This window comes from Mesocricetus auratus, unplaced genomic scaffold (assembly GCF_017639785.1).
Source record: "Mesocricetus auratus isolate SY011 unplaced genomic scaffold, BCM_Maur_2.0 Super-Scaffold_100007, whole genome shotgun sequence".
In the NCBI taxonomy this organism is placed as follows: Eukaryota; Metazoa; Chordata; class Mammalia; order Rodentia; family Cricetidae; genus Mesocricetus; species Mesocricetus auratus.
In genome coordinates, this window is record NW_024429191.1 from 55,839,179 (window position 1) to 55,866,892 (window position 27,714).

The window sequence follows — 27,714 nt, forward strand, 5'->3', positions numbered from 1 at the left end:
ATTAATTTTTTATTTACATGTATGAATGTACACATGTGTGTGCACAAGTGCATGTGGGTGCCTGTGTAAGAGGATGTTGGATCCCCACAGCTGGAGTTACAGGTGCTTGTGAGTCACCCATAAAACTCCAGTCCTCCGCAAGAGCAGCAAGCAGTCTTAACCACTGAACCATCTCTTTGTCCACCCTAGATGTGTTTTTTGTTTTGTTTTTTGTTTTTTGTTTTTTATGAGACAGGGTTTCTCTATATTGTTTTGGAGGCTGTCGGTCCAGCCCGGCCTCGAACTCACAGAGATCCGCCTGCCTCTGTCTCCCGAGTGCTGGGATTAAAGGCGTGCGCCACCACCACCCGGCCCTAGATGTGTTTTTAAATGCTACTTTCTTCAAACTATTAGGACAGCAATATATCCTGTGATAATAATGCCATCCTGGATGTCAGGTGACATGGGGTCTTAGTAACCTGGCTCTATTGCTAATCAGTCGTGTGGCTTGTGGAAAATGATTAGATTATCTGGCTTCATTTGATACTTGAGAGTCTGTAGCAAACTCAAAAATGAATTTTAACGTATCTTACGCAAAACACTTACTAGATAATGTCAGAGTACACTTAGTGGATAGGGTGCTAAAGGGCCAAGCTCAGAGAACAGCTAAAATCAAGGGTATTCTGAGAAGGCCGTAGAGCAGAAGCAGACTAGAACAGCACTTGCAATTGCACGGTGAACGTGACTATACCCTACAATACCTCCTCCTTTGGCTCACTTGCTTAAGATTCTTAGCCCCAGAGGAAAGATTCTGTCAGTCCAGACATAAGCCACATTCCAGCCTCTCTCATAGTTCCTGAGCTCGAGGTCATCATGTCCATATTTGGTGTAGTTTCAAAAAAAAAAAAAACGAAATAGAGACTGGTAGTGCGGACCTGTCCTCTCCAGTGCTCAGGAGACTGAGACAAGAGGATCATGGGTTCAAGGCCTGCTTTGGGTGTTCTTGGGATGCTGTCTTAAAATAGAAGCAAAAAGATAGCCCAGAGAGATGGCTCAATCAATGGTTGAAAGCACTCACTGCCACATGAGCCCACATAAGTGCTCATCCCCTGCACTCTTACCATGAAATGGGGAGCAGAAACAGGAGGGTCTCTTGGGAGCCCCAGGCCAGAGAGCCTGTAGTACAAGAGAGACCCTGCCTCAGACATGATAAAAACAAGAGAGCAGACTCCAGAAAAGTTGTCCTTTGACATGTGCCCCACATGTCTTAGAATATACCTCAGTGGTAGAATCTTGTCTAACGTGTGCAACACCCAAGATTCTAATACCAAAATAAATAAATGAATGATTGAGTGAATGAATAAATGAAAAAGAAAGATGGGTTCTATTAGAAAAGGAAGACCTCCTGCTAGATAGTCAGAAATAGCAAACATCAAATCAGATATGTTAAATTGGAGGATTGAATTGTATAGCCAACAGTAAAATTGTTTCTTTCAAACATACATATAATATTATGTGTGTTATTGAGGTAACAATGAAATAAGATACTTTTAATAAATGAACAAAACTAAAAGGCATTTTCTGATATTTTAACTTTTTTGTCTCTTCCTTTCCCCAATTAAAGTTTATAGGGGAAAAAACAGGTCAGTCCTCCTTGGAATTTGTCTCATGGATCTGAACAAAGAACCTTCCCCAGACTCTGCTGTCTTCAACTATAGGAAGTAGAAAGGGGGAAAACAAATAGCTGGCTATAGTTTTACTTGGCATTGCACAACAGAGTCTGGATGGAAAAATAGCCGGAATTGAAATGACCCAATGGTTGTAATTAATCAGTAAGAACTAGAAGCCTAAGCTCTTCTGTTTTTCAAGTTGGTCTGCTGTACTTTTATATTCATGAGGAGAGAATTAACCTTGCTACTTGCATTCATAGATCTGTGTCTGGGAATTAATGTCCCAGAGGGATGGCTTCCAGGTATGCTTTGCTGTTTCCAGTATTGTTCAGTGTTGGGCTGTTTGTGATAGGAATGGGGAATGCCCAGGCCCCAAGGACAGTATAATACCTGGATTTCTGTTTTCTCCCATTGTAACCTAGATTCCTTTATGAATACAAAGGTGTTTTTATCCTTAGAAATGCTTCTGAGTTTCTAGCAGTCATGAAGTGCATAATGTCTTTTCTACCCTGCTTTTTTCTTTCTTTTCTTTTTTTGATTAGCTTAGTTTGGTTTGGTTTCTGGAGGCAGGGTTTCTTTGTGTAGTCGGGCTGACCTGGAACTCACAGAGATCCACCTGCCTCTGCCTCCTGAGTACTGGGATTAAAGGTGTGGGCCGCTGCCGCCTGCTCCTCCTCCTCCTCCACCGCCGTCGCTACCAGCTTTCACCCTATTTTTAATGTATGTAGGTAGCTGTGTTTTTTCACGAGGCAATGATATTAATAGCTGTGTGATCCCTTGACCTCTGGCCTGGTACTTGAAACTTCTAGCTACAAATTGCCCTTCTCTTAGTAGGTATATGAATTTGTTCTCCCTTAAGGATTGATAGAAGCTGCCTTAACATCTTTCTTGTATCTGAAATGTAAATAAGCAAGGACAGCTTATCAGAGGAGGAAAGTATTCAATGTAGAATATTGGTGGAAGTTTCCTCTGCATGAATGTTGTTTAATTCATTTTCAAAATAATTTTTCTTTAAGATTTATGTGTTTGTTTGGGGAGGTGAATCCCTTGGCACACATGTAGAGGTCACCAATCCTACATGAATATTCTTTAAGATAAAAATGTTAAAGCTTAAACAATGTATCTGAATTTAGCATAGCTGCCAACCAGTTCAACTGTGTACAGTGATGGTGTATGTAGCCAATATTTCAGTCATTTATCTGTAAACTTTGGCTTCAGGCAAAAACACCAAACAAAATTCAAGTGACCGGCATTATAAATATTAAAATCTACTTCCTTTATTTAATTTTGATTTTTTCTTTATTTAATTTTGAAATAAGAATATTATATATTCACTTAGTGAAAGTTCCTTTAAAAATAACTTCAAATTTTTTTATTTTTAATGTTTTGCCTACATTTATAAATGTGCACCACATGAGTTCCTGGTCATGAGGAGGTCAAAAGAGGGAATCAGATCCCCTGGAACTGGAGTTATAGGTGGTTGTGAGATGCTGTGTGGGTGCTGGAAACCAAACTCAGGTCCTCTGTAAGAGCAGCCAGTAGTTTCAAGTGCTGAGCCATCTTTCCATCCCTGAAACTTTCATTCTAATAGTAAATTGCCCATTTCTTTCTGTGTATGTTTCCTTATAAGACAGAATTTCTGGTCCAGCCAACATTCAATCCTTTGGCCAGGTGTGTATTGCTTTATTTTGTTTCCTTAACCTTCTTGCCTGGTCACGGGCGACCACTCTGACCACATTCCTCAAAGATTATTCCAGTCTCAGAATGGCTAAATATTTTCTTCCCTTCCCTTAGTTGACCTTTTCCTTTATGTACTTTACCTGAGAAAAAATGACCAGTTAACGAATGTCATGCTTAGGAAGTAGTTTTGATCTGAAGTGTTTGGCCAGGGGTGCTTGCCCAGGGAACACAGTGCTCTTTCCCCCATTTTTAAGACTGAAATGCTACTGTCATTTCCAGCAGAGGTTGCAGTTCTTAATTATCCAACCCAATTACACTAATCTCTCAGCCAAATGTTCTCCATTACCTTTAGTTCTCTCACTCTGCGCTCTACTTTTAAATTCTCATTTAAAATTCTCTGTAGAGAAGATACTATATTTCATCTGTTACACTGTTCCTAAAACTAGAGTAGCATAGAAGAATTATTCAGAGTAAGGGCTTCCACCTTAGATCTTGAATCCTTGCTATATGATCTTGGGCATATACTATTTTTGAGCCCTTGTGATGCCTACAAGTAAACTGAAACTAAAAATAGCAGGTTGTGTTATCACGGTGAAATGAAGCACTTAATGCCTAGCATTTAGCTTATAGCTGGGTTAGCTTATTAACTCATTTCTTGTATGGAACCAGAAATGCCTCACCCTTGCTGGGTAGTAATCTTATAGCAGAAAGAGAAACAGACATTCTTCATTAGAACACTCCTCTAAGAACTGTTCTATCATCTTTACATAGAGAAGGATTTTCTCTATCATTTTCTTATTAGCACAGGGATTCTTAAATCCTTTGGATTTTGTATTTGAATTAAATCCAGGTCATCAGATACGGTAGCAAACACCTTTACCTAACACTGAACCACCAGGCTGGCCCCTCAGAACGATTTTTAAAGAACAACTCCATTTATTGAATCTTTGAACAACTGTTTCAGAAACACTAATAGCTGGCATAACTAGATTTCCTATTCTTACAAGACCACTAAGCTGCTTTCCTTACACTGAAGGACATGAAATTTACATATAAATTTATTCAGTACAAAGTGTTTAATTGGTTCATCGAAACACTAAATGATTACAAATTTTGTTTCCTCACTCCCATAGCACTATCTATGATTTACTTTACACACACACACACACAGTAATAATAAATGTAGTCAGTCACTTTCATCCATGGTCTCTCTTTTACCAACAGTATGTCACTTTTGTGTTCACTGAGGATGTATATCTAGGGCCATGGAATAAAGAGGATGGGATGTGTCATCTAGAATATGTTGAGTGCCACTCTCAGAGATCCCCTATCACATTAAGTCAGTCTTCTGCCTGACCCAGCTGTGCATTTATTGATATTTGTGCAAATGAGCCAAATAGAAAGATTGGTTTCCCTTATGCTCTATGTAGATATGAGCCCTGATCTATTTTTACAAATTTGTGTCACTGTCATAACATCCAGTCTGTGCAGTACTGGGGACCAAACTCAGGTCTTTGTACATGCTAAACAAGCACTTTGCAAATTGAGCTGTATCCCCAGAACCTCCTGCTCTTTCTAATCATGGATTTATAGAATCCAAACAGCTTTGAATTAACTAAGGCCATTGTCTCAACCATTACTCTTGTGAAAGCACTACATATTTTGAAAAGCACATTTAACTGTTTAACACAAAGAGGGCACATAAATATTCTTTTAATGCATAAGCAGCAAAGTATTACGGAAGTTAGTTTAAACTACTGTTTGTCAAAGAAAACTACTTGTGTCTCACAAAAAAAATGACTGGAGTATGCTCAGCTGTTAAGCTCTCACTCAGCAAATACAGATAACTGCTTTATTTACTGGAAACCAAAGTGCCCAAAACTAATAGTTTTGCCTAGTGAGCAGGTAGAGTATTTAACTTTTTTTTTCATTTAGTAAAGCAGGCAGTTGCTGTGTTGGCAGAAGTGTGAATTTCATTTCCTGTCTGTGGTGTACCCCACTCATCCTGTCACTCAGACATTTTGTTTAAGATTGTTCCCGTAATGTCAGTGAGACTGGTCCATAACACAGGGGCATGTGCACACCACGGATGTAACAGGAGACAGGGCTTGTGCAACAAACCACAAGAGAACAGTGCTTTATTTAAAGATGAAAACAAAACAAAATCAAGGCAGCCTCTCCTAGCCAGCATGCAAGGTTTTTTAATGACATCTATAAATTCTTATGTGTTTTGTTTTAATGTGTCCAAATCTCTCTGACTGGTTACAAGCGCGAAACTTTTATTAGTCTCATACTACTTTATTGAAGCATGAGACTGAGCCAAGATTGAGCATCATAAAGCTGATTTCAGCTTGCCCACTTACCATAAACAACTTCATTGTGTGACCTATTAGTCTACCACATGCATGGAGTTCTATTAACACTTTTTTTTTGAGACAGGCTCTCATGATGTAGTTCTGGTTGGTCTGTAACTTGCTATGTAGACCAGAAGCTGGTCTCAGAAGAGATCTACCTCTACTTCAAGTGCTGGAATTAAAAGCAGGTGTCACCACACCCAGTGTGCTGTATAACACACTTTTTAACTGGAGTTATTCCTACTGCATTGATGGAACAGTCCAGAAAATCGGGGAAACTAGGATGTTTTAATTTATTATCATATATCTTTTGAACCCTTAATGTGTTTCTGGTAGTGTTTCTTTCCCATGTTGAGGACACAGTAAGAGCCAGGTGAAGTCCTTGCTCCCATGGAGTTTATATGCTGATAACTGCAATCAAGAACACCTCAGGAGGTAGAGGCAGGCAGATCTCAGTGAGTTCAAGGCCAGCCTGGTCTCTGCAAAGAGACAGGACAGCCACAGTGGTTATACACTGAAGCCCTGTCTCAAAAAAAAAAAAGTGAATAAATAATTTAGTTCACAAAAATATCCTGAAAGAAACAGAACAGGACCAATAGGATAAAAGAAAAGAGGAATGGTAATAGTAGAGCTGAGATTTAAATACTGAACAGTGAAGGAGAAGAATCAAGTAGAGAGTGATACGTACAAAGACCTTGAGAAGGGGGTCCTGAAATACCGGAGTCAGAATGGACTGACCAGGGATAGTTCATAGTAAACAAGAAGAGGCAGGTAGCTTAAGATCAGAAGTAACTCGCTAAAATGCAGGCTGTTTCATGGGCCTAGAAGATCAAGCTGCAGGCAGGCTCTTCGTTTTTAAGTATGAAAGGAAGAAGCCGTTACAAGGTTATACACAGTGACACTATAATCTGAAAGTACTCTGCACTCTGGCTGAAGTTTGATGAGTGGGTAGCAGAAGGGCAAAATTGGTTGCAGACAGAACTACCAAAAGACTTTTTGTTGATACAGTGTCTGGGATTTGATTCACGTTAGAGACAAAGTGAAGGAAATGAAGATAGACAGAAAATTAGCACAGAACTAAAGCTATAATGTGATAAATATGGGCATTCATAAATTTTTCCTACTTTAAAAATACTTATTTGCTTATCTATTGTGTGTGTGTTTGTGTGTGTGTGTGTTTATGTGTGTGTGTCTATATATATATATATGCACCAAGTGTGTGAAAGTGCTTGAGGAAGCAAAAAGAGGTTGGTTCCCCTGGAACTGGAGTTACAGGCAGTTGTGAGCTGATTAATATGGGTGTTGGGAACTAAACCTTACTCATCTGCAAAAGCAGCAAGAATTTTTAACCCCTGAACCACCACTCCAGCCTTCACACACACACACACACACACACACACACACACACACACACACTACTTTTCTGTACATTTAAAAGGTTCTGTTTTGTTCTGTTTGTTTGTTTATTTGTTTTAAGATGGTCTTACTATGTAGACCAGGCTGTCCTCAAACTTACATTCACCTGCCTGTGCCTCCTAAGTGCTAGTACTAAAGGCATTCACTACCTTGCCCATCTGTTTGAAAACTTTACTTAAAAGCTTTTATTACAAAATAAACAGCCAGCTTGTCTTAGTACTTGTCTATAGCACCAACACTGGAAAGGTAATGGCAGGAGGAAGAGATCAACATCATCATCCTAAACTACGTAAGGTGAGCAAAGCCAGCCTGGTTTTTGATATTCTACTTCAAAAACAAAACAGAAATTTCTTTCTTTCTTTCTTTCTTTCTTTCTTTCTTTCTTTCTTTCTTTCTTTATCTAATTATACTTTTTCACCATTATTCTTAAAAAATTTTTCTGGACAGCTACTGACTATGTATACAAATCAGTCTAGTAAGTCCTAGAAAAATGGTTGAAAAGTAACTACAGTTCAGTATAACACTGTCACTACTGAAGAACTGTTGGCTGGATATGACGGCTCACACCTTAATCCCAGTACTTGGAAAGTGGATACTAGAAGATTCATTTAGAGTTATCCTTGGCTACATAGCAACTTCAAGACCAGCATGATTACATGAGATCCTATCACAAAAAAATCAGGGGAATTGCTAAGACCTAGTTATATCAGCAAAGGTGAATTTCTCAGTAAAAACACTTTTGTATGTGTTTAGGGTTTTCTTTGGGGGGGTTGTTTCTTGTTTGTGGTTGGTTGGTTGGTTGGTTGGTTGGTTGGTTGGTTGGTTGGTTGTTTTGTGGGAGGGGTTTTCTGTGTAGTCCTGGTTAGCCTAGTACTAGCTCTGTAGATCAGGCTAGCTTTGAACTTAGATCCACCTGCCTCTGCCTTCTGAGCGCTGGTATTAAATGTGTGCAACACCACCACCGTCACCACCACCACCCAGCTAAAACACTTCTTTAAAAGCCCAAACAAACAACCACATAAGAAGGAAATGGCAATACTATGGACCAGAGTCATGATGATGGAAGAGGGTAGACAGATTCAAGGTGGGTTTGAGAGTACAACCCATGGGATTTGCAGATGGATTAAAGATATAGTTTAAAGACGTAAAAAGACACAAAGGCTGACTTGACTGTTCTGCATTTATCCCAAACAACTATGTAGAATCTAGGTATCAGTCATGAGGAAGTACTTCAGAGTTGGGACAAGGACTGTGCTTAGCTCCATAGTAAATCTCTTGCCTAGTTGTGTGAGGCCCTGGGCTTGGTCCCCAGAACCACAGAAAGGTTTAGAGAGGTTCTTTGTTGTTTCTGATGAGGTTGTTTGGTTTGGTTTTACAGTATTGGAGGGTTAAGCTAAGATCTTTGTACATGGTAGGCAAGTGCTTTATCTGTAAGCTGTGTCCCCAGCCCAGAAATTTAGCTTTGACAGTGTAAATTTAAGATGTCAATTAGATTTTTCCCAGTAGAAAGTTTGAGGAGGCAGTGTTGTTTGCATGCACTGGCTAGCCCAGAATAACACTACATACTCTGGGGCAGACCTAGAAACCTATAACATGTTTCTAAACTGCCATGAGTGACTTAAAAGTTCTGACTTTCAGATTCTGTGGGTAATAATGAAAGGCTTGTTAAGCCCATTGTTATGAAAGAAATTTTGATGTTTTCTGTGGATATCCACTTATAATTTTGTTTTTGAATATCTTCTATTCTAAGCAATAATTCTTCACTTATGTTATCAGCCTCCCACATGAATGATTTTAACATGGGGTCTACTCCAGAAAGTAAAGCACACTGCCTCTGCGCTAGCTCTCATCAGTGCATGTGGAGATACAACTTAATGAGAGTGTGATTTTAGTTTTTTTATTTTTTATTTACACACAGCAGTTTACATACTTATGAGATATTATGTGTATTTATGTAATATTTTGTTACTGTATATAATTTATTTCTTCATATTTTTTACTTTATGTGTATGTTTTGCGTGCGTGCGTGTGTGTGTGTGTGTGTGTGCGTGTACACGATGTGTTTGCTTGTTGAATTCCCCTGGAACTGGATGGTTTTGAGCCACCATATGGGTACAGGGAATTTTATCTGGGCCCTCTGAAAGAGCAACAAGTGCTCTTAACTGGTGAGTCGTCTCTCCACCCCCTGTATACAGTGTTCAGTGATAGGTCTAGGTGCTCATAGGTCAAATTCATCACCTCAGACATTTACCATTTCCTTATACTAGGAACCTTCAAAATCTTGTAGCTAATTTTAAGTATACACTTGTGGTCCGTCATAGTTATCCTACTGTGCTATAAATATTAGAAGTTATTTGTCCTGTCCGAACTAAACTCCTGTACCCACCAACCATCATTACCTCTTTGTAGCCCCTCAGTATTATCCTTTGCAGGTTTTGGTAACCACTGTTGTTCTTAATGAGTATACAATTTTGAACTCACACTTGAGAATGGTGTGTGTGTGTGTGTGTGTGTGTGTGTTTAAAATAAGTGTTCTTCCAAACTCTGGCTCTGTTATAAATAAATATTGAGGTATTTCTGGGCAGTAGGTATAGCTCAGTAATGAAGTAATTACCAAGCATATGTGGGGCTCTGGGTAAACAGAGAACATTTTATATTCATATCAGAACACCATTGAAATACTACCAATGATAATCACTAATAATAATTAATATTTATTAAGAACTTCTAGCCAGGCATGATGGCACATGCCTTTAATCCCAGCACTCAGGATGCAGAGGCAGGCAGATTTCTGAGTTCACGGCCAGCCTGGTCTATAGAGTGAGTTGCAGAACAGCCATGGCTACACAGAGAAACCCTGCTTGGTAAGACAGGGACACTTACATCTTTGAACCCAGGCACCTAGGTTCATGTCCTCTTTTTTTTTTTTTTTTTTTTTTTTTTTTTTTGGTTTTTACGAGACAGGGTTTCTCTGTATTGTTTTGGAGGCTATCAGTCCAGCCCGGCCTCGAACTCACAGAGATCCGCCTGCCTCTGCCTCCTGAGTGCTGGGATTAAAGGCGTGCGCCACCACTGCCCAGCCATGACCCCATTTTATAGAAGAGTAAATAACCACAAGCAGTAGAGCTGGGGTTCAGACTTTACAGTCTAGTTCCAGAGCCTCTGCCCTTTTATTTATTTAATTTCTTATGTCATGTAAGTTAAATAGAATATCTTAAGTCTTGTTTTAGAAAAATTATCTAGAATAGGCAAGACTATATGTGAGCAACCAGAATAATGAGTAATCTCTCCTCTTGAAATTGTTGGGTTTTGGTTTTATTTGGGTTTTTATTTTTTGTTTTTAATTGGTTTTTTTAATTTGAGTTTGTTGTTTGTTTTACTTTCTTTCTCATTTTGTTTGTTTATTTTTGATATGGTCTCACTGTGTGGCCCTGATTAACATGGAACTTGCTTTATAGCCCAGGCTGACAGAGGTCAGATGCTTGTGTCTGCCTTCCCAGTGCTAGGATTAAAGGTGTGCTTTACCCTGTGAAGGTGGAACTTTGGATAAGGAAAAAAAGAAGTCATATAATGGATCTCCATCCTTAAGTAATGTTCCTCTTAACTACTTTTTCCTTACAGCATCAGCGAGAGCTTTTTAACTGTCAAAGGTGCTGCCCTTTTTCTACCACGGGGGAATGGCTCGTCTACACCAAGAATCAGCCACAGACGCAACAAGCATGCAGGTAAAACAGCACATTTATGTTCTAGTTTCCTTTTTGTTGCTAGGATACAATATCTAGACAAAAAGCAATTCTATGGAGGAAGTGTCTGTTTTAGTTCATAATTCCAGATTATAGTCCATTATTTTATAGCCCTGTATTGCAGGGAAGTCAAGACAGGATTCCAAACAATAGTCACAGCCACAGTCAAGAGCAGAAGGAAATGAATGCATACATGCTCACTGGCTTGCTCGCTCACTTGTACTCAGCTCCAATTCTCTGCTCTTACTCAGCTTAGGACCCACCTTGCCTAGAGAATGGTTCCACCCAAAGGGAGCTGAGTCCTACCCCATCAATTAACTTAATTGTGACAATCCCTGCATAGATACCTTCAGACTACCCCAGGTGAACAGTCCCTCATTGACTCTTCCCAGGTGACTCTAGGCTGTGTCAAGTTGACAAAGCTAACCACACAAACCTTTTACCTTAACTTTGTTGACTTGTGACCTCCAGGAGTACAAGGAAGGGAAACTTGAGCATACAGATCAGAGTTGAAAGCAAGAAATACTGGATCCTATTGAGTCAATAGTTGAGTTTAGCTCTAATCAAAATAATCTCAGCTACTTTAGAGGCTGTGCTATTTCTTGTCTGAGCTTTCATCTCATTAGAAATGTAGCAGTTCACAGTTATAACTAGTTTCCCTAGGCCATGTTATTAAATTCCTGCCAAAACTCTCTGGCAATGGCATTTTTTTAAGTAAGGGAGAGAAAATGTGAAAATTAGCTTGGGTATACTCTGGCAATGCTTCCTCCTCAGCATCCTTCATCATAGGTGGAAGTGAGAATTTTGCCAAAAAGTGTGAATGCCCAAAGGAAATAATCCAAGCTAAGCTTTATTTCTGTTGGGTGTGGATATTTCTGACAATAAGACAAAGACAAACTATTGTTCTAAATCCAACTCATCTGACTAATATTTTGGGTGAATTACCCCCTGCAGTGTAATAGTAAGTGGGCTTAGTTGCTTTTCAAGCTCCTACCTGACCCTGGTTGAGTTTTGTTTTGTTTTTTGATGAAATTTTCACACTCAAATGTTTCTACTTGACATTGTTCACTTAGGTAAAAATAAAACGCAGGTTTAACACAGGCTGCTGGGAATTGACTTGTGATACAGACTAAGCAAATGAGGCAATATATGTAGAAATGAAGTTTATAAATCCAAACCTTCAGATAAACCGTCTTGGCTGAGCAGAATAGCATACATCAAGGGCTTACAGAATCTGATGGTATATTCCTATGCATATTTCTTGAATCTGTCTATAGATTTTTTTATTCTAGGCATTTAAAACATTTAAATACTGTTTGGCAACTTAAAAATTATATTATTATCTGGGCAGTGGTGGCGCACGCCTTTAATCCCAGCACTCGGGAGGTAGAGGCAGGCAGATCTCTGTAAGTTTGAGACCACCCTGGACTACAAGAGCTAGTTTCAGGACAGCCTCCAAAGCCACAGAGAAACCCTGCCTCGAAAAAAACAAAATAACAAAAATTATATTAGTAAACATCTGTACGTATCTTTAAAAGGAAAATGTTGAAAATTCTTTAATCAAAACTGATCTGCAGTTTAGCTACCATTGGTAAAATACATATGAAGAGTATAAAATAAAGGAGGGACTTTAGCAGTATATCCTGTTAGTCTCTGTAAACCTGAGTTTCTCTGTAGGAAATAATACCGTGCTTGCTCACAGCAAAACTTTTCATGGTAAGTAAACTAAACTTCTAGATATTCAGCTCAGAAAAGGCCTCACAGCAGAAGGAAGAGTCCTGGGTTTTATCTAACTGTGAAATAACCCAGCTGGATCTTTGCACCACTAGTGCGTTGAGGGATTTTTCTGGGCTTATTTCTCATGGTCTTGAAGAGGAACTTAAGTGTGTGATGGTGTCTGCTGCCTCATTGTGCTAAGGATGGAACCCAGGGGCCTTGTTTCATGAAAGGCAAGCTCTCTCCTGCTTTCGTATACCACCAGCCCTGATCTTAGTTGTTTGTTGTTTTTGTTGTGGGTTTTGTTTTGTTTTGTTTTTTAAGATAGAGTCACGTTCTGTATCCTAGGATGACCTCAGATTCACAGCGATATTCCTGCCTTGGCTTCTTGTGCATTGAGCTTGCAGGTGTTTGTTACCATACCTGGTATAAACTGGAGGGGATTTTGGGGTTTTTTAATTTTTATTTTATTTTTAGGGGGGAAGGGTACCTGTTTGTTTCTTTCTTTCTTTTGAGGCGAGGTCTTATGCAACCCAAGCTGGCTTCAAACTCGCCATGTAGCCAAAGCTAACCTTGAACTCTGCCTGGACCTCCCAAGTGCTGAAATTGTAGGCTGTTATGAATAATGAATATGAACTCTCATGTAAGTTTTCATCTGTACATGTATTTTCATTTCCCTTGGGTTTATACCTAGGAACTCATCCTGCTTCTTCAGGTTGTGTGTCTGGACTTGAAACATGGTAGAATGGATCTTCTTTTTAATTTGAAAGTTAAAGGATTCTATTGCACTGGAATTATTCAGAAGCAAGCAGTGAAATGGGGAGGGAAGCAAAATTATTCTTTGAAAAAAATTGAGAAAAGATCTCCAGATTTGTCCGCCTTTTAAGCACACCTACTTACATCTTTTCTTCCCCCTCTCCCTGCTTCTCGCACAGCTAATGCTATGCTTAAAAGCTATGAAGAGAACACAGAGAAAATTATATATGTAGGTTTCAAGGTTAGTGTAAAATCAAGCCATACTGGCATCTATGATTATGTGGCTGCAACAGACACCTTAAAAATTTTTTAAAAGTGCCATAGGTGGTTAGAAATAAAGCCGTAGGTTCTTAGATTGTCATCATTTGTGATAGTATATTATCTGTCTCCTGTTAGCCAAATCCTCAGATTTCCTAGTACAGAATAGGGAAATGAAAAAAAATCTATCTTAAATCTTTTTTATTGAGCTCTCCTATTTTTTAAAAGATTTAATAAATTATGTATAGGTGTGTGTCTGCATGTGGGTATGTGCACATGATTGCAGATGCTTGTGGGGGCCAGCAGCATCAAATCCCCTGAAGCTGGAGTTAAGGGTAATTGTGAGTGGTGAGAATCAGACCCAGGTCCTGTGGGAGAGGTAGCAAGTGTTCTTTTTTTATATTTTTTTATTACTTTAATTTTAAATAGCTTGTTTTACATGTCAATCCCAGTTCCCTCTCCCTCCCTTCCTCCCTTGCCTCCCCACCATCCCCCTCAGCCTCCCACCCTATCCCCACTTCCTTCCACACAGGGGATATCCAGAGTCTGTCATTTAGCTCAGGGCGGGGTCCAGGACCTCCCCTAAGAGTCCAGGCTGAGAGAGCATCCCTCTTTGTGTTATGGACACACGAAGTCCATTTGTATGCCAGGGATAAATACTGATCCACTGCCCAGGGCCCCGCAAGTATCTTAACTGCTGAGCCATCTCTACAGCCCCTCTTTTTTTTAATAGAATTACTTTTAGTTATTCTTTGACAGTTTAGTAATGTAAACAATGTTGATTTTCTGTGTCTCCAACTTCCCCTCCTACTCCCTCAGGAACACCCAACTCCTCCCTCCCACTTCCTTGGGCACCTCTAGCACATGCCTTTTGTGGCTTTTCCCTTTTTTGTTAATAGCCCACTAAGTCCAGTTAGTGCTGCCTGTTAGAATGTTTACTGATCTTGTTTGACTTGATCTTGTGCTGGTAACCATAGCTGCAGTGAGTTCCAGGGTGTGATGCCCAGCACTTCACATTCCTTCCTAGCCTCTGGTTCTTTCATTCTTTCTTTCCTTCTGCAATTTTCCTGAACTTTTGTTGGAGTGTGAGAAGTGGATAGGTGTCCTCTTTAGGGATGAGCCCTCAACAGACAATCTCAGCATCTTGAAAGAGTGTGCATTAACTATTGACCACTGCAGAGAGTAGTCTCCCTGGTCAAGTTTGAGGGCAGTACTAATCTATGGGTATAAGCATAAATATTCAAAAGGCAGTTCAACAACATGTAGTTTAAGAAAACAATAGTAATAGGTTCTTCCCCAGAGCCTATGACCTACAGAACCTGGGCTTTTGGCCAGATTTACAGTTCCAAGCCTAAATTCTTTCTTGTGGAACAAGCTTCAGATGTAGTCTAAAGCAGTTGGTTACCCCATGGCCTTAGTGCCGCTATTGTGCCAGTGGGCGGGCACATCTTGTCTGAGAGCTCAGTATTATAGCATGCAGGGTTGGCTGTGTGTCTTTTCTCCTTCTGATACTATGAAAGTTGGTCAATGGGGAGGAACTTTCGGGTCAATTCCAGCTTGATTTCTCTGTGTGGATGCCTGTGGAATCTCCCTAACTAATAACCTGTATGTAGAGAGGGAACCTATAGCTAGTACTGGTGATTTTCACTTAATAACCCATGTCTTCTGTGGGAATCATTGCCCAACAATATAATATCTGTGTTCAAATTCCTATTCTTTTTAAATAAATTATATATGTGTGTATTTGTGTATACATACATACATACATATCCCCACAAGCTTACAAATTATGAGTTTCCACAGTTTTTTGTTTGTTTGTTTGTTTGTTTTATTATCCTTAGTCTCTTTCGGGTTTTTTTGGTTTTTGGTTTTTGGTTTTTTTTGTTTGTTTGTTTTTTGTTTTTGTTTTTTTGTTTTTTTTTTTTTGGTTTGTTGTTGTTTGAAACATGATCTCATCACATAGCCCTGGCTGGCATGGAGCTCACTATGTAGACCAGGCTGACCTTGAACTCATAGATCCACCAACCTCAGCCTCCTCAGTGCTAGGATTAAAGCCATGTACCACAATGCCTAGCATCATCCTTAATATCTTAAATCATTTTTTATTTTTTTTTCTCCTTTGAGACAGAGTTTCTCTGTATAGCCCTGGCTGTGCTGGAACTTTCTCTGTAGACCAGGCTGGCCTTGGACTCAGATATCTGTGTGCCTCTCCCTCCTAAGTACTAGTATCTTAAATCTTACTACAAATGTTTTAATTTAGTTTTATAAAATATGTAAAAATAAATGAAGTTTCAAATAATAGTATGTCATGTTAAAGTACCTTATATGTTCAGGAGAATAACTATTCCTAATACATTTTCTTTAATAGGTACTCTCATTTTAATAGCATCCACTAACTACTTTAAACTATTGAAAATAAAGGGAATCTAACAGTATGTAAGTTAAATGCATCTCAATATTATTATCACAGAAGAAGAAATTACATATGCCATTCAAAACTTAAGAATAATTCTTCACATAATTCTTCACACACTTTTTTTACTGCCCTTTATGGGGCTCCACCAACACACTTACCAACAGACTGCTCATTCATTTCTACCATCGTAGGAAATAGAGATTGTTTTTCAAATATGCCTTCCCTAGGACAAATACAAATTTTAACATACTATTAACTGAAAGTAAATATATAAAAATGCAACCTACTGCTCTCTTACTATTTAAAAAGTCAAACCAATAATCTTAACTGATGTCTATCTATAATTAAGAGACTCGGGGACCTGGTCAGATGGCTGGGTGGCTAAAAGCATGCACTTCTTTTATAATAGAGGACCCAAGTTTGTTTTCAGCACCCATATCAGTTGGCCCACAACAAACTCTAGCACCCTCTTCTGGCCTCATTAGCACCTACACTTGCATATACGCATATACATGGTAAAAATATGAAATGGAGCTGGGATGATGGCTCATCCCTTTAATTCCAACACTCCAGAAGCAAACAGGTCTCTGTAAGTTGGAAGCCATACTCATCTACATACCAAGTTTCAGATCAGCCAGGGATACAGTAAGACCCAGTCCTAAACAACAATAAAATTGATGAGATGGTTCTATGGGTAAAGGTGCTTGCTGCCAAGCATGACAACTGAGTTCAATCTCTGGCACCCACATACTAGAAAGAGAGAGCCAATTCCAACAAGTTGTCTTTCAGCCTCCATGGAAAGTGCCAATATGCATGTGCATGTAGGCATGCACTCACACTAAAATAAATTAAAATATTAAAAAATAACTCTTCCGTAAATCATAACTTTACAAGCCACTACGGTAGAAGGAATCCTCTCTATTGAGTTTTGAATGGAGACTAATCATCCTTTGCTTTGTAAATTTCTCCAGGTGATCTCCAACAACATCTTCAAGCAATGTTCATATTACTACGCCCAGAAGACAACATAAGGCTGGTAAGTTAATGGCATTACCACAATTGTCTTCCTCAGAAGGCTGCCTAAAATAGCCAGTATTAAAGTTGATTTTTGTTAAAGCAAAGTGCCAAGAAGTAGGTGGAATAGAAATGAAAAATGACCTATCCATGTGAAAATGTAATTCATGTAAAACATAATGTGAAGTGATATAAGATACTGTGATGGCTCTAGATTGTTGAGTGCTGGTTGGTAAGTTATTTATTTTCCATAACAACTGAAGTTCAGAAGAAGGAAGAAAACTTGGGAATTTGACCTGATTGAGGAAGGTTTTATTCTAGACAGTAGAACTTGAGACTATCTTAAAAGATGATGAGATTAAGCAGACAAAATTCATAAGATAAGAACATACTTAAGCAAAAGCACATAAAGGAAGGGATGAGATATGACTGAAATAACCAGCAATTGTTACTGACCTCAAAGTCAAGAGACCAGGACTTAGGTTCTTGCTAACATGTGATGTTGAACAAGTTACCTTAGGCTGTCTTTGCCCTTTTCCTTATTCCATGACTAATCTCACAGTTGACAGGATTAAATAGACATACTAGGAAGTATGAGATGGGGGTCAGGTGTGGTAGCTGCATGCCTTTAATCCCAGCACTCTCCCTCTTCATGAAGCAGTTGTGAAATACAAGTTTTTAAGCTAAGAAATGACATGAGCCAGCTACAGTTATAGTTTTACCTCTAGAAGGTAAAACAATAAAGAGAAGGAAGTACACTAGGCAGTTATTGAGGTTATCCAAGTATGTGGTTACCAGACCCTTTAGGTTAGAGAGTAGCTTGGAAGTTGACTAAACCACAGTAGCTGGCTTCTACTTTCTGTCCAAGAAGAGAGATCATGAGTAAAGTGTGAGATTGACTGTGGAATGTTGATCAAACTTCTAGACTCTCTGGTGATCACTAATTCATCATTTACTTTTTAAATCTTGTTAACTTTTCTCTCAAATGCTGACTCTGTGCCTCCAGCACACTGACGAGTGCATGCATGCGGGCGGGCATACCTGCTTGTGTGTGTGTGTGTGTGTGTGTGTGTGTGTGTGTGTGTGTGTGTGTGTGTGTACATGTACATATACATGTAGAAGCCAGAGGTTAATGTTAGGTATTATCTTCCTCAATAACTCCTTTTTTAAAATCCGTTTCTACCTTATTCATTTATTAATTGGTTAATGCACACTTTTTCTTTTTCCTTTTTTTCCTGCCCTGAAACTCATTCTGTAGACCAGGCTAGTTTGGAAGTCACAGAGATCCACCTGCCTCTTCCTATTAAGTGCTAGTAGTAAAGGTGTGTACCACTACTGCCTGGCCACATTTTTTCTTAAAACTTTTAATAATCTAGGTGTGGAACATACATGTGTGCAAGTACACTCACTCTGTGTGTGTGTGTGTGTGTGTGTGTGTGTGTGTGAACAGTAGGTTGACATTAGGTGTCTTCTCCACCACACTCTACCTAAAATAAGGTTTCTCACTGAGATTTTACCTGCTGTGCCATCCTTCCCATCATTGTCTGCATTTTAAAAAGTATCTGATGTGTGTCTATGTATATTTGTGAGGGAATGAGTAGGGTGCTTATGCCATAATGTGGTGTGAAGGTCAGAGAAGACTTTCAGGAGTTGGTTTTCTTCTTCCACTCTACAATACAAGGATCAGGCTCAGATCATTGGGCTTGTCTACCAACCAATTTTACCTACTGAGTCATCTTTCTGGCCATTCTGCATTTGTTACATATTTTCTCAAATGATTCTTTTAAAAACCAGCTGTGGGGCATGGAGCACCATGCTTATGACATCAGTACTCTGAAGCCAGCAGTGGGGCATGGAGCACCATGCTTATGACATCAGTACTCTGAAGCAGTGGTTCTTCGACTTTAGGGGGAGATCAGAATCAAGAGCTGCTTTCAACTACCAGGTTCTGGGCTTTGATGACAGAATTTGGTTGATGGAGAGGAAGTAGAGATAATTTACATTTTTAACAAGTTTCCAACAGATGCTGATCACACTGTGATCATAGTCACTTACACAGACTGGATATTTGCTGATAACTTTTGAACATGGTGTGGTCTGGGAAAACTAAAGCTAAAGATGTCATCCTTGATTTTATCTTTTTCTCATTAATAACCTTCTCGAGTTTAGCTTGAACCCCTAAATATGGAATAATCTCCCACATGAAACTTGAAAGAATGAAGGATAAAGTTAGTAAGGCAGAGTTGAAAATTAAAGTTTCTTTTCCTACTAAAATATGCAGCTTCAACTTTTTAGATTTTGACACAGTTTTATGTATATATTACATTTATAGAACATAAGTTCAGAAAATTTTAATGCATGCCTCTGAATCATTAAGATGACAAGGCACTTTACAGTTATTTTGAATTGTTACAAACACATAGTCATTATGTTTCAGATTAATGAGAGTCATCTGCAGGAAAATGAGTAAATGCATTGTGTGACTTTGTATAAATTAGCACTTTCTGAGTGAAAGAGGCATTTGTAGACCCAAAGCAAAGGCTTTTGTTTGGAGTTAAATTTGGAATGCTAAAACTCTTATCTCAGGACTTGTGCATAAGGTTAAAAGTTGGATGATCAACTGAAAGTTCTGCTTTTTTTTTTTTTCTTTTAAAGACAGGGTTTCACTGTGTAGCCCCTGATTGTTCTGGAACTCACCCTGTAGGCCAGGCTGGCCTCGAACTCACAGAGATCTGCCTGCCTCTGTATCCTGAGTGCTGGAATTAAATGTTACTTCAGTTTTTAAAACACTTCAAGTTTGTTAAATAAGGAAATGGTTTTATAGTGCTCTTCTGAATTATCAAGGGACTACTTAAAACCCAATGAGAAATTAATGATTTTCAGAATGTTTATAGCATCTTCAACAAAGCTTTTTTGGTTTTCATTGTTGTTTGTTTTGTTTTGTTTTGTTTTATGGCTTTTTTTTTTTTTTTTTGGTTTCTCTGTATAACTTTGGAGTCTGTGCTGGAATTATCTCTATAGACCAGGCTGGCCTCCATCTTAGAGAGCTACCTGCTTCTGCTTCCTGAGTGCTGGGATTAAAGGCATGTGCCACCACTGCCCAGCCTCAATGAAGTTTTTGCAAAACTAAAAACTTGGCCAGATAGTTTAAAAATATTAGCTTTTTGGTTTAGGTTTTACAATATATTAAATTTTCTCAAAAACGAAAATGAGGGGTTTTTTTTTCTATTTGAATAAACAACTTTCCATTCTGTCTTGATATTTGCATGGGGTAGGGTTGGGACGGAGCAGCAATTGAGTAAACTAACACAGCCCTGCTTAATTTCGTTTTGTTGTTCTACAAAAGACTGCCCAGCCTCAATGAAGTTTTTGCAAAACTAAAAACTTGGCCAGATAGTTTAAAAATATTAGCTTTTTGGTTTAGGTTTTACAATATATTAAATTTTCTCAAAAACGAAAATGAGGGTTTTTTTTTTCTATTTGAATAAACAACTTTCCATTCTGTCTTGATATTTGCATGGGGTAGGGTTGGGACGGAGCAGCAATTGAGTAAACTAACACAGCCCTGCTTAATTTCGTTTTGTTGTTCTACAAAAGATGTATAATGTCTTTTTACCTGTTTTTCATAAATATCTTGCCATGTCAATAAATTAATCATGAATTTGGCAAGGAGGTATTGACTGTGCTGGGGTCAGATCTGGGGTCTTATGTGCTTGCTAGACAAGCGCCCGTCCTCTGAGCCTTATCTTTAGCCTTGATCATGCTTTCAGTGATTCTGCAGAATGTAATTTACAGGTTTTTTTTAAACTTGGTGTTCTTTTCATCTAGACACTTCCTGAAACTCTTAAGACAGTGTTCTTTAATTCATTAATGTCATATCTAAAGTCTATTTTAATGTTAGCTACTGATTTTACTTTGCTTTTTTGGCTAGAATTTATTTTAATACTTACATGCTTGTCTAGACATTGTGTCTTTATAATGTGGCTTCCCCTGAGGATAAATACTGCATGCAGAGGCATGGTCTAGACTGGTGATGAAAATAAACTTAAAACAAAGGTGGGGTGTATTCTTCAAGAAAGCTGTTCTGGCTATTAGATTGTGGGGATGAGAAAAGCTCTTGTGACAGGTAGGACCTGTGTAATGCTCTGCTTAGGTTCAACATCTAAATTGTACTGAGAGCTTTAAGATGATTTTTTGAATGATGAGTTCTTGATATTATAAGTTAAATATTAAAAAGACAGGAAATGTTTGTACTGAATATCACTTACCAAAATGTCCTGGGCCAGATAACATGCATTACAGACTGTATTTAGGAAACCTTTTTTCTTTCATCAGCCTTGACGTAGCCAGTCAGTTGCCAGTAGTTGGCATAAGAAGCATCAGACATAGAAAGCTAAAGAGATGGCTTACTTGGTATAGTGCTTATTGCACAACCCTGAGGCCAGGAGATAAAAAAGCTGGGGTTAATAGTTCATACCTATCATCCAATCACAGGAGAGGCAAAGGCAGGGGATCACTGGGGCTTGCTGGCCATCCAGTCTTGCCAAATTGGTGAGCTCAAGGTTTGGTAAAAGAGCCTGTCTCAGAAAATATGACAGAAGAATTGGGGAAAACACCCAGTGTTGAGCTCTGACCCTCCCCATAAACAGTACACACACACACACACACACACACACACACACACACACACACACAGTATATGCATATATGCTACACAACACATAACTAAAGAAAAATGATTCAAATTTTTTTAATTTGTCAGAATCACAGTTCAGTTATTTCCACACCATTTGTATTTGCAGGCAAAGGTGCTTCTAACACATTTTAGAAATTGAACATTTAGTTAAAGATTGCCAAGGCATGCTCAACTTTTTTAAAAATATATTTTAATGATTTATTTACTCTTACATTGGTGTTTTGCTTGCATATATGTCTATATGAAGGTGTCAGGTCTCCTGGAACTGGAGTTACAGACAGTTGTGAACTGCCATGTGGGTGCTGGGAATTGAACCCAGGTCCTCTAGAAGAACAGCCAGTTCTCTTAACCATTGATCCATCTCTTCAGCCCCCTGCATGCTCAACTTTTAAACGTGAAGTAAAATCTGAGATCTTGTTTATAAAGTTCTGGAGCTTGGTATGTGCTTACCTAGAATGCATGATGCCCTGGGTTCCAATTTCAGTACTATATAAACCAGGCATGATAGCTCTTGCCTGTAATCCTTGCACTGGGGAGAATCAAAAGTTCAAGGTAATTTTCTTCCCAGGCTATATAGCAAGTTTAAGGACAACTGCTAAGCCTAATGACCTGAGTTTGATCCCCAGACCCTGCATGGTGGATGGAGAGAACCATCTCCTACAGGTTGTTGTCTGTCTTCTGAAGTCCATATGTGCACCATGGTACATACACATCACTCATGTGCATACAGTTAATTAAATTTTTTTAATCGGATTTTACCTGCACCACCTTTTCTGGTTAAAATAACATTTATGGGGCCAGTGAGATAATTTGGTCATTAAGGTTAAGGCACTTTGCACCAAGTCTGGCAACCTGTATTCTGTTCCCAGGACCCATGTGGTGGAAAGAGAGAAGTGACGACTGCACCTCTCACACACAATACGTAGATGTAATTTTGAAAACAACATGTATGTTTTGAGTGTTTCTATAAAGAAATCCACAGCTGCCTCCCAGTCCACCTCATGTGTTATCCATAGCTTTGTGTGTTTAATGTTCCTCCTCAGTCTCAGTTGACTAACTCTAGACTGTGATTCATTTGAATGTTAGTTCCTCTTAGTGTCTCATACGTGAATTTGATTTTGAAACTTTTCTTCATGGAACATGAGTGAACGGTACAACTTGTGTATTTGACATCAGAATGATGGCATTACATTCTGATTGTGTTGGTTCTAACAAATAAGCTTTTAACATAGCCACGTCTGCTGTTTTTACTTCCCTATCTTTTGTTAGGAATATCAGAACAGAGGCATAAAGCTAGGTTTATACTTAATTGGTGAACTGCTTACCCAGAATCCTTGAAGCCCTGGGTCCCATCTCCAGCACTGCGGAAACAGCATGGTCGTGGATACCTATAATCCTGTCCCTTGTGAGGTGGAGGCAGAAGGGCCAGTTAAGAGTTATCCTTGGCCGTGCAGTGGTGGCGCACGCCTTTAATCCCAGCACTCGGGAGGCAGAGGCAGGCGGATCTCTGTGAGTTCAAGGCCGGGCTGGACCGATAGCCTCCGAAACAATACAGAGAAACCCTGTCTCATAAAAACCAAAAAAAAAAAAAAAAAGAGTTATCCTTGACTATAAGTTAGAAGCCAGCCTGGGCTGCATGAGACTGTCTTTATCTAATTTAATTAATTAATTTGATGTTTGAGACAGTAAAAGTAGAGTGTACATTTCACAAGGAGAAAGAACATGTCTCCATTTCCACCATTGATTTCCCAGCACTGTGGATATCATTGAATATGCAGTATATGTATAGCAAATATTTCAAATGAATGTTGCCTGGAAGCCATTTTGCTAATAGTTTGCTTCATAATACAGTAGCTTGTGAAAATTTTATATGAGATGAGTGCTCACATTCATGTTCCTCATTTCCCCCTCTTCAGTTTATAGAACCTGTTTTGACAATTGTTATAAATTCTGCTCATAGAAACATATTACAGTGGGTAGTAATCAGTTACCATGTATCAAGCACTGATTCACATTCATTATTTCATAAGACTCTTTCTTCTTCTAGGTGTCAGGTCTCCTGGAAGTGGTAAAAACAAATTTTGTTCAGGACTATTGAGATAAAGTTGAGAAGGCTCAGTATAGAATTGGGCTTAATTATAAGTCCAGTATGGGCTGGGCAGTGGTGGCGCACGCCTTTAATCCCAGCACTCGGGAAACAGAGGCAGGCGGATCTCTGTGAGTTTGAGGCCAGCCTGGTCTACAGAGTGAGTTCCAGAAAATCTAGGGCTGTTAACACAGAGAAACCCTTTCTCAAAACACATACATAACATACATACATGCATTCATACACATACATGCATAAATAAATAAATAAATCCAGCGTAGACAAGCAGAAATTCATAGCCAAAGAGCAGAGTTGAGTCCTGTAGATGAAGGCTGCTGAGAGGAAATACAAAAGACAAGTGAAGGACCAAGACTAAATTGACAAATAAAAGAAAACCTATGAATTAGGAAAATGGAGAGTTGGTAAAAATCCATGAGCTAAGCAGCAGTGCACTCACCGTGGAAGCATGAGGACGTGAGTTTGGATACCCAGCACTATAGTGATGTTTTGTCTGTAATCTAATAAAGCTTGCCTGAAGATCAGAGAAGCAACGCTGCCAGTCACTAGAGAGTTCTCACCCCTACAAATGCTCAGACTGAAAGGGTGATCCACCCAAACCTCAGACTGCACTGCTCTCCACCATACCTCCAACTCCCCTCAGCTCCTGTCTCCTCCCACCATAGATTCCTCTCTAGTACTAGGATTAAAGGTGTGAGATCCCAAGTGCTAAGATCACCTTTGTGCGAGCTCTGTTTCTCTTTTAGACTGATTCACTCTCATGTAGCCTATAGTGGCCTTGACCTCACAGAAATCCATCTGCCTCTGTCTCCTGAGTGCTGGAATTAAAGGTGTGTATCACCACTGCCTGGCCTCTAAGGCTAACTAGTGTGACTGCTGGGATTAAAAGTGTGTACACCTATGGCTATCTTTGCATTCTGATCTTCAGGCAAGCTTTATTTGTTAGATCATAAACAAAATATCACCACACAACACCCATGTAGTAAAACCCACACAGGACAGCATGTGCCTATAATCCAGTGCTGGCCAGCCAGTCTAGACAAAATGATCTGTAGGTTTAGTGAAGAGAACTTGTTTCAGAAAATAAAGCAAAGAGTAATTGAGCAAAGCTAGAGGAAAGTACCCAGAATTGACCTCTGGTCTCTACAGATCCATGCACAAGTGGGTGCACCACACACATACAAATTAAACAAATATAGTTTTAAAAATCCTGAACTATGCCAAACTATAAGGGTTAGAGGACAGAGGAGAAAATATGAAAGGAAGGGTAACCAGTTAGCACCTTTGTGCCAGATTAACTTAATAAATTTTGAAACCTAGGCTGAATTCTAGAGAGCAGACCACTGGAATGTACACCATGTTCTCTTTATAAATGCTTTTTTCTGGACTGTTCACCCCTGCCAATCAAGAAGGCCTGAGCCCTTCATTCAGATTGACCTCCTGTCTCAATCTTCTGCCAGCTTCTCATTGGTTCACTCTTTCCTGTAGTCAGTGTGGACTCAGGGTAAATAAATACTTTGTGCTTTTCCTCTCAATTTTTTCAGTATAAATGTGTGGTGGTTTTCTATAGGCTCAGGTATTTGAAAACTTGGTCCCAGTTTATATTTTGCTTGAGAAATCAGTAGTGCCTTGCTGAAGGAAGTTCATGGAGAACAAGCTTTGAGGGTTTGTAGCCCTGTGCTTCCTGCCTGTAGATGGAAATGTAATCTCTGAGCTTCCTGCTTTAGCAAACTGCTGGCATGCCTCCCCATTATGGACTGTCCTTCTGGAACCCTAAAGCCCTAGTCAGCTCTTCCTTCCATGAGTTGCCTTGGTCATGGTTTTGATCATAATAACAAAAATATTGACTATTACTGTGTGCTTTCACCCTGAGGCCCAGCAGGTGTATTTCCATCTGCTACCTCACTTCCCTGAAGGTGGTTGAAAAACTTACCCATAGATAAGATCCTTCTCTCTAATGGTTCAATAGGCCTTTTATTTCAGAGATCCATCAGTATCAAGTTTTGGCTTAAAATAATTTAGAGGATTTTGGTTGAACTGATAGTTCAGGATGATCATATATCACTTGGGAGATGGTTCAGGATGAGAAATACAGTTATGTGTCAAGTATTATCAGGTCAGGATGATGTGGATTCCACATAAATTTAGTGGGGGTTCTTGCTAAAGTTTAATTTTGCAAGGAATTGCATAGATAGACCTAGAACAAAGACCAAGAACCTGACTAAAGCTTGGTAAAACAAAGACTCTTTACCAGGAGAAATGATTTGGTAAGAAGATTACCTTATCCCCAAGCTTGTAGAGATAGATAACTACATATAAATACATAGACTATATAAGACAGATAAATATATACAGTATATATTGTTATAAAGTGTTATGTATATACTATAGCATTTTGAGCTTGACCAGCTTAATGTATATTTATAGTGACATATACTTATCCTGTATATAATGTTCATTTTACCTTTTTATTGAAAATAAAATTTTTCACACAATATATTTGAGCAGTTCCTCTCTCTCATCTCCACCCATTCAGCTGCACACCTTCTTTCTCTCTCTTTAAAACAAATCAGGGCCTGGTGGTGGTGGGGGTACATACCTTTAATCCCAGCACTCGGGAGGCAGAGGCAGGCAGAGAGTTCGAGGCCAGCCTGGTCTACAGAGGGAGTTCCAGGACAGGGTTCAAAGCTACAGAGAAACCCTGTCTCAAAAAAAAAAAAAAAAAAAAAGGAAGGAAAGAAATAAAAAGAAAAAAAACAGGAAAAATATACAAGATACACAGATACACACACAAATCAGTGAAAACTCAAAATCAGAAGCCATATTACAAGCAAAAGACTTGTATGGTTAGTTAAAAAAAAAACAACAATATGATACCCCCCCAAAAAAATCTATAAAAATACCATTGAGTTCAGTTTATGTTGGTCATCTACTACTGGGCATGGAGCCTGCCTTAAGTGTGGTTTATGTACCCAGTAATAAGATTCTTAAAACAACATAGGTATAATTTTATCTCTCTCCCATTAATTTATTATTATATCAAAGGTTGTATAGTTAATATATGAGTTGAATTTTGAATTTAGGTCTCCGAACTGTCACCTCTTTTGCTTTGGTAGCATGCTATGAGATGCTGGTTTAAAAAAAATTAAATGATTTAAAATGTCTCTAAATTTCTTGTTTCTTTGTTATCTGTTGACCTCAGGCTGTGAGATTGGAAAGTACTTACCAAAATCGAACACGCTATATGGTAGTGGTTTCAACTAACGGTAGACAAGACACTGAAGAAAGCATTGTTTTGGGAATGGATTTTTCTTCTAATGACAGGTATGGTACCATAAAAAATTGGGGGAGGAGCATGAAAACTACCTTCAAATAACCTAGTATAGTTATTTGAACTTTTACAAAAATGTCTTGTGTAATTATGCTTTTAAAATTCAAGATGAAGTGGGACAAGAAGGTCAGTGTGTGTGTGTGTGTGTGTGTGTGTGTGTGTGTGTGTGTGTGTGTGTTGTGTTATCTTTTTGAGACAGGATCTTTCTATGTAGATAGACCAGGCTGGCTTTGAACTCAGGAATCAGCCTGCCTCTGCCTCCTGAGTGCTGGGACTAACAGTGTGAACCACCATGCTTGGTTTGATATATGTCTTGGTCACTGTTGTATTGCTGAGAAAAGACATGACCACAGCAACTCTTATAAAAAAAATTGAGGCTGGCTTACAGTTTCAGAGGTTTACTCTATTATCATCATGGCAGGAAGCATGGCAGCACACAGGCAGACATGGTGCTGGAGAAGAGCTGAGAGTCCTGCATCTGGATCAGCAGGCAGAAGGAAGAGAGCCACTGGGCCTGACTTGGGCTTTTAAAGCCTGAAAGCCCACCCCCACTGATGCACTTTCTCCAACAAGACCACACC

The 27,714-nt window shown here is 39.0% G+C and overlaps 1 protein-coding gene across 4 annotated transcripts in view; it reads left to right on the forward strand.

Moving 5' to 3' along the window:
- The window catches only part of Ssh2 (slingshot protein phosphatase 2), a 262,347-nt gene that overhangs the window by 171,695 nt on the left and 62,938 nt on the right, over window positions 1–27,714 (forward strand). For all 4 annotated transcript variants that reach the window (XM_040749174.1, XM_040749172.1, XM_040749173.1 and 1 more), the window contains 3 exons: window positions 10,721–10,824; window positions 16,960–17,024; window positions 27,005–27,126. In XM_040749174.1, the coding sequence (XP_040605108.1) occupies window positions 10,721–10,824; window positions 16,960–17,024; window positions 27,005–27,126 (291 nt within the window). The remainder of the gene's footprint in view (window positions 1–10,720; window positions 10,825–16,959; window positions 17,025–27,004; window positions 27,127–27,714) is intronic.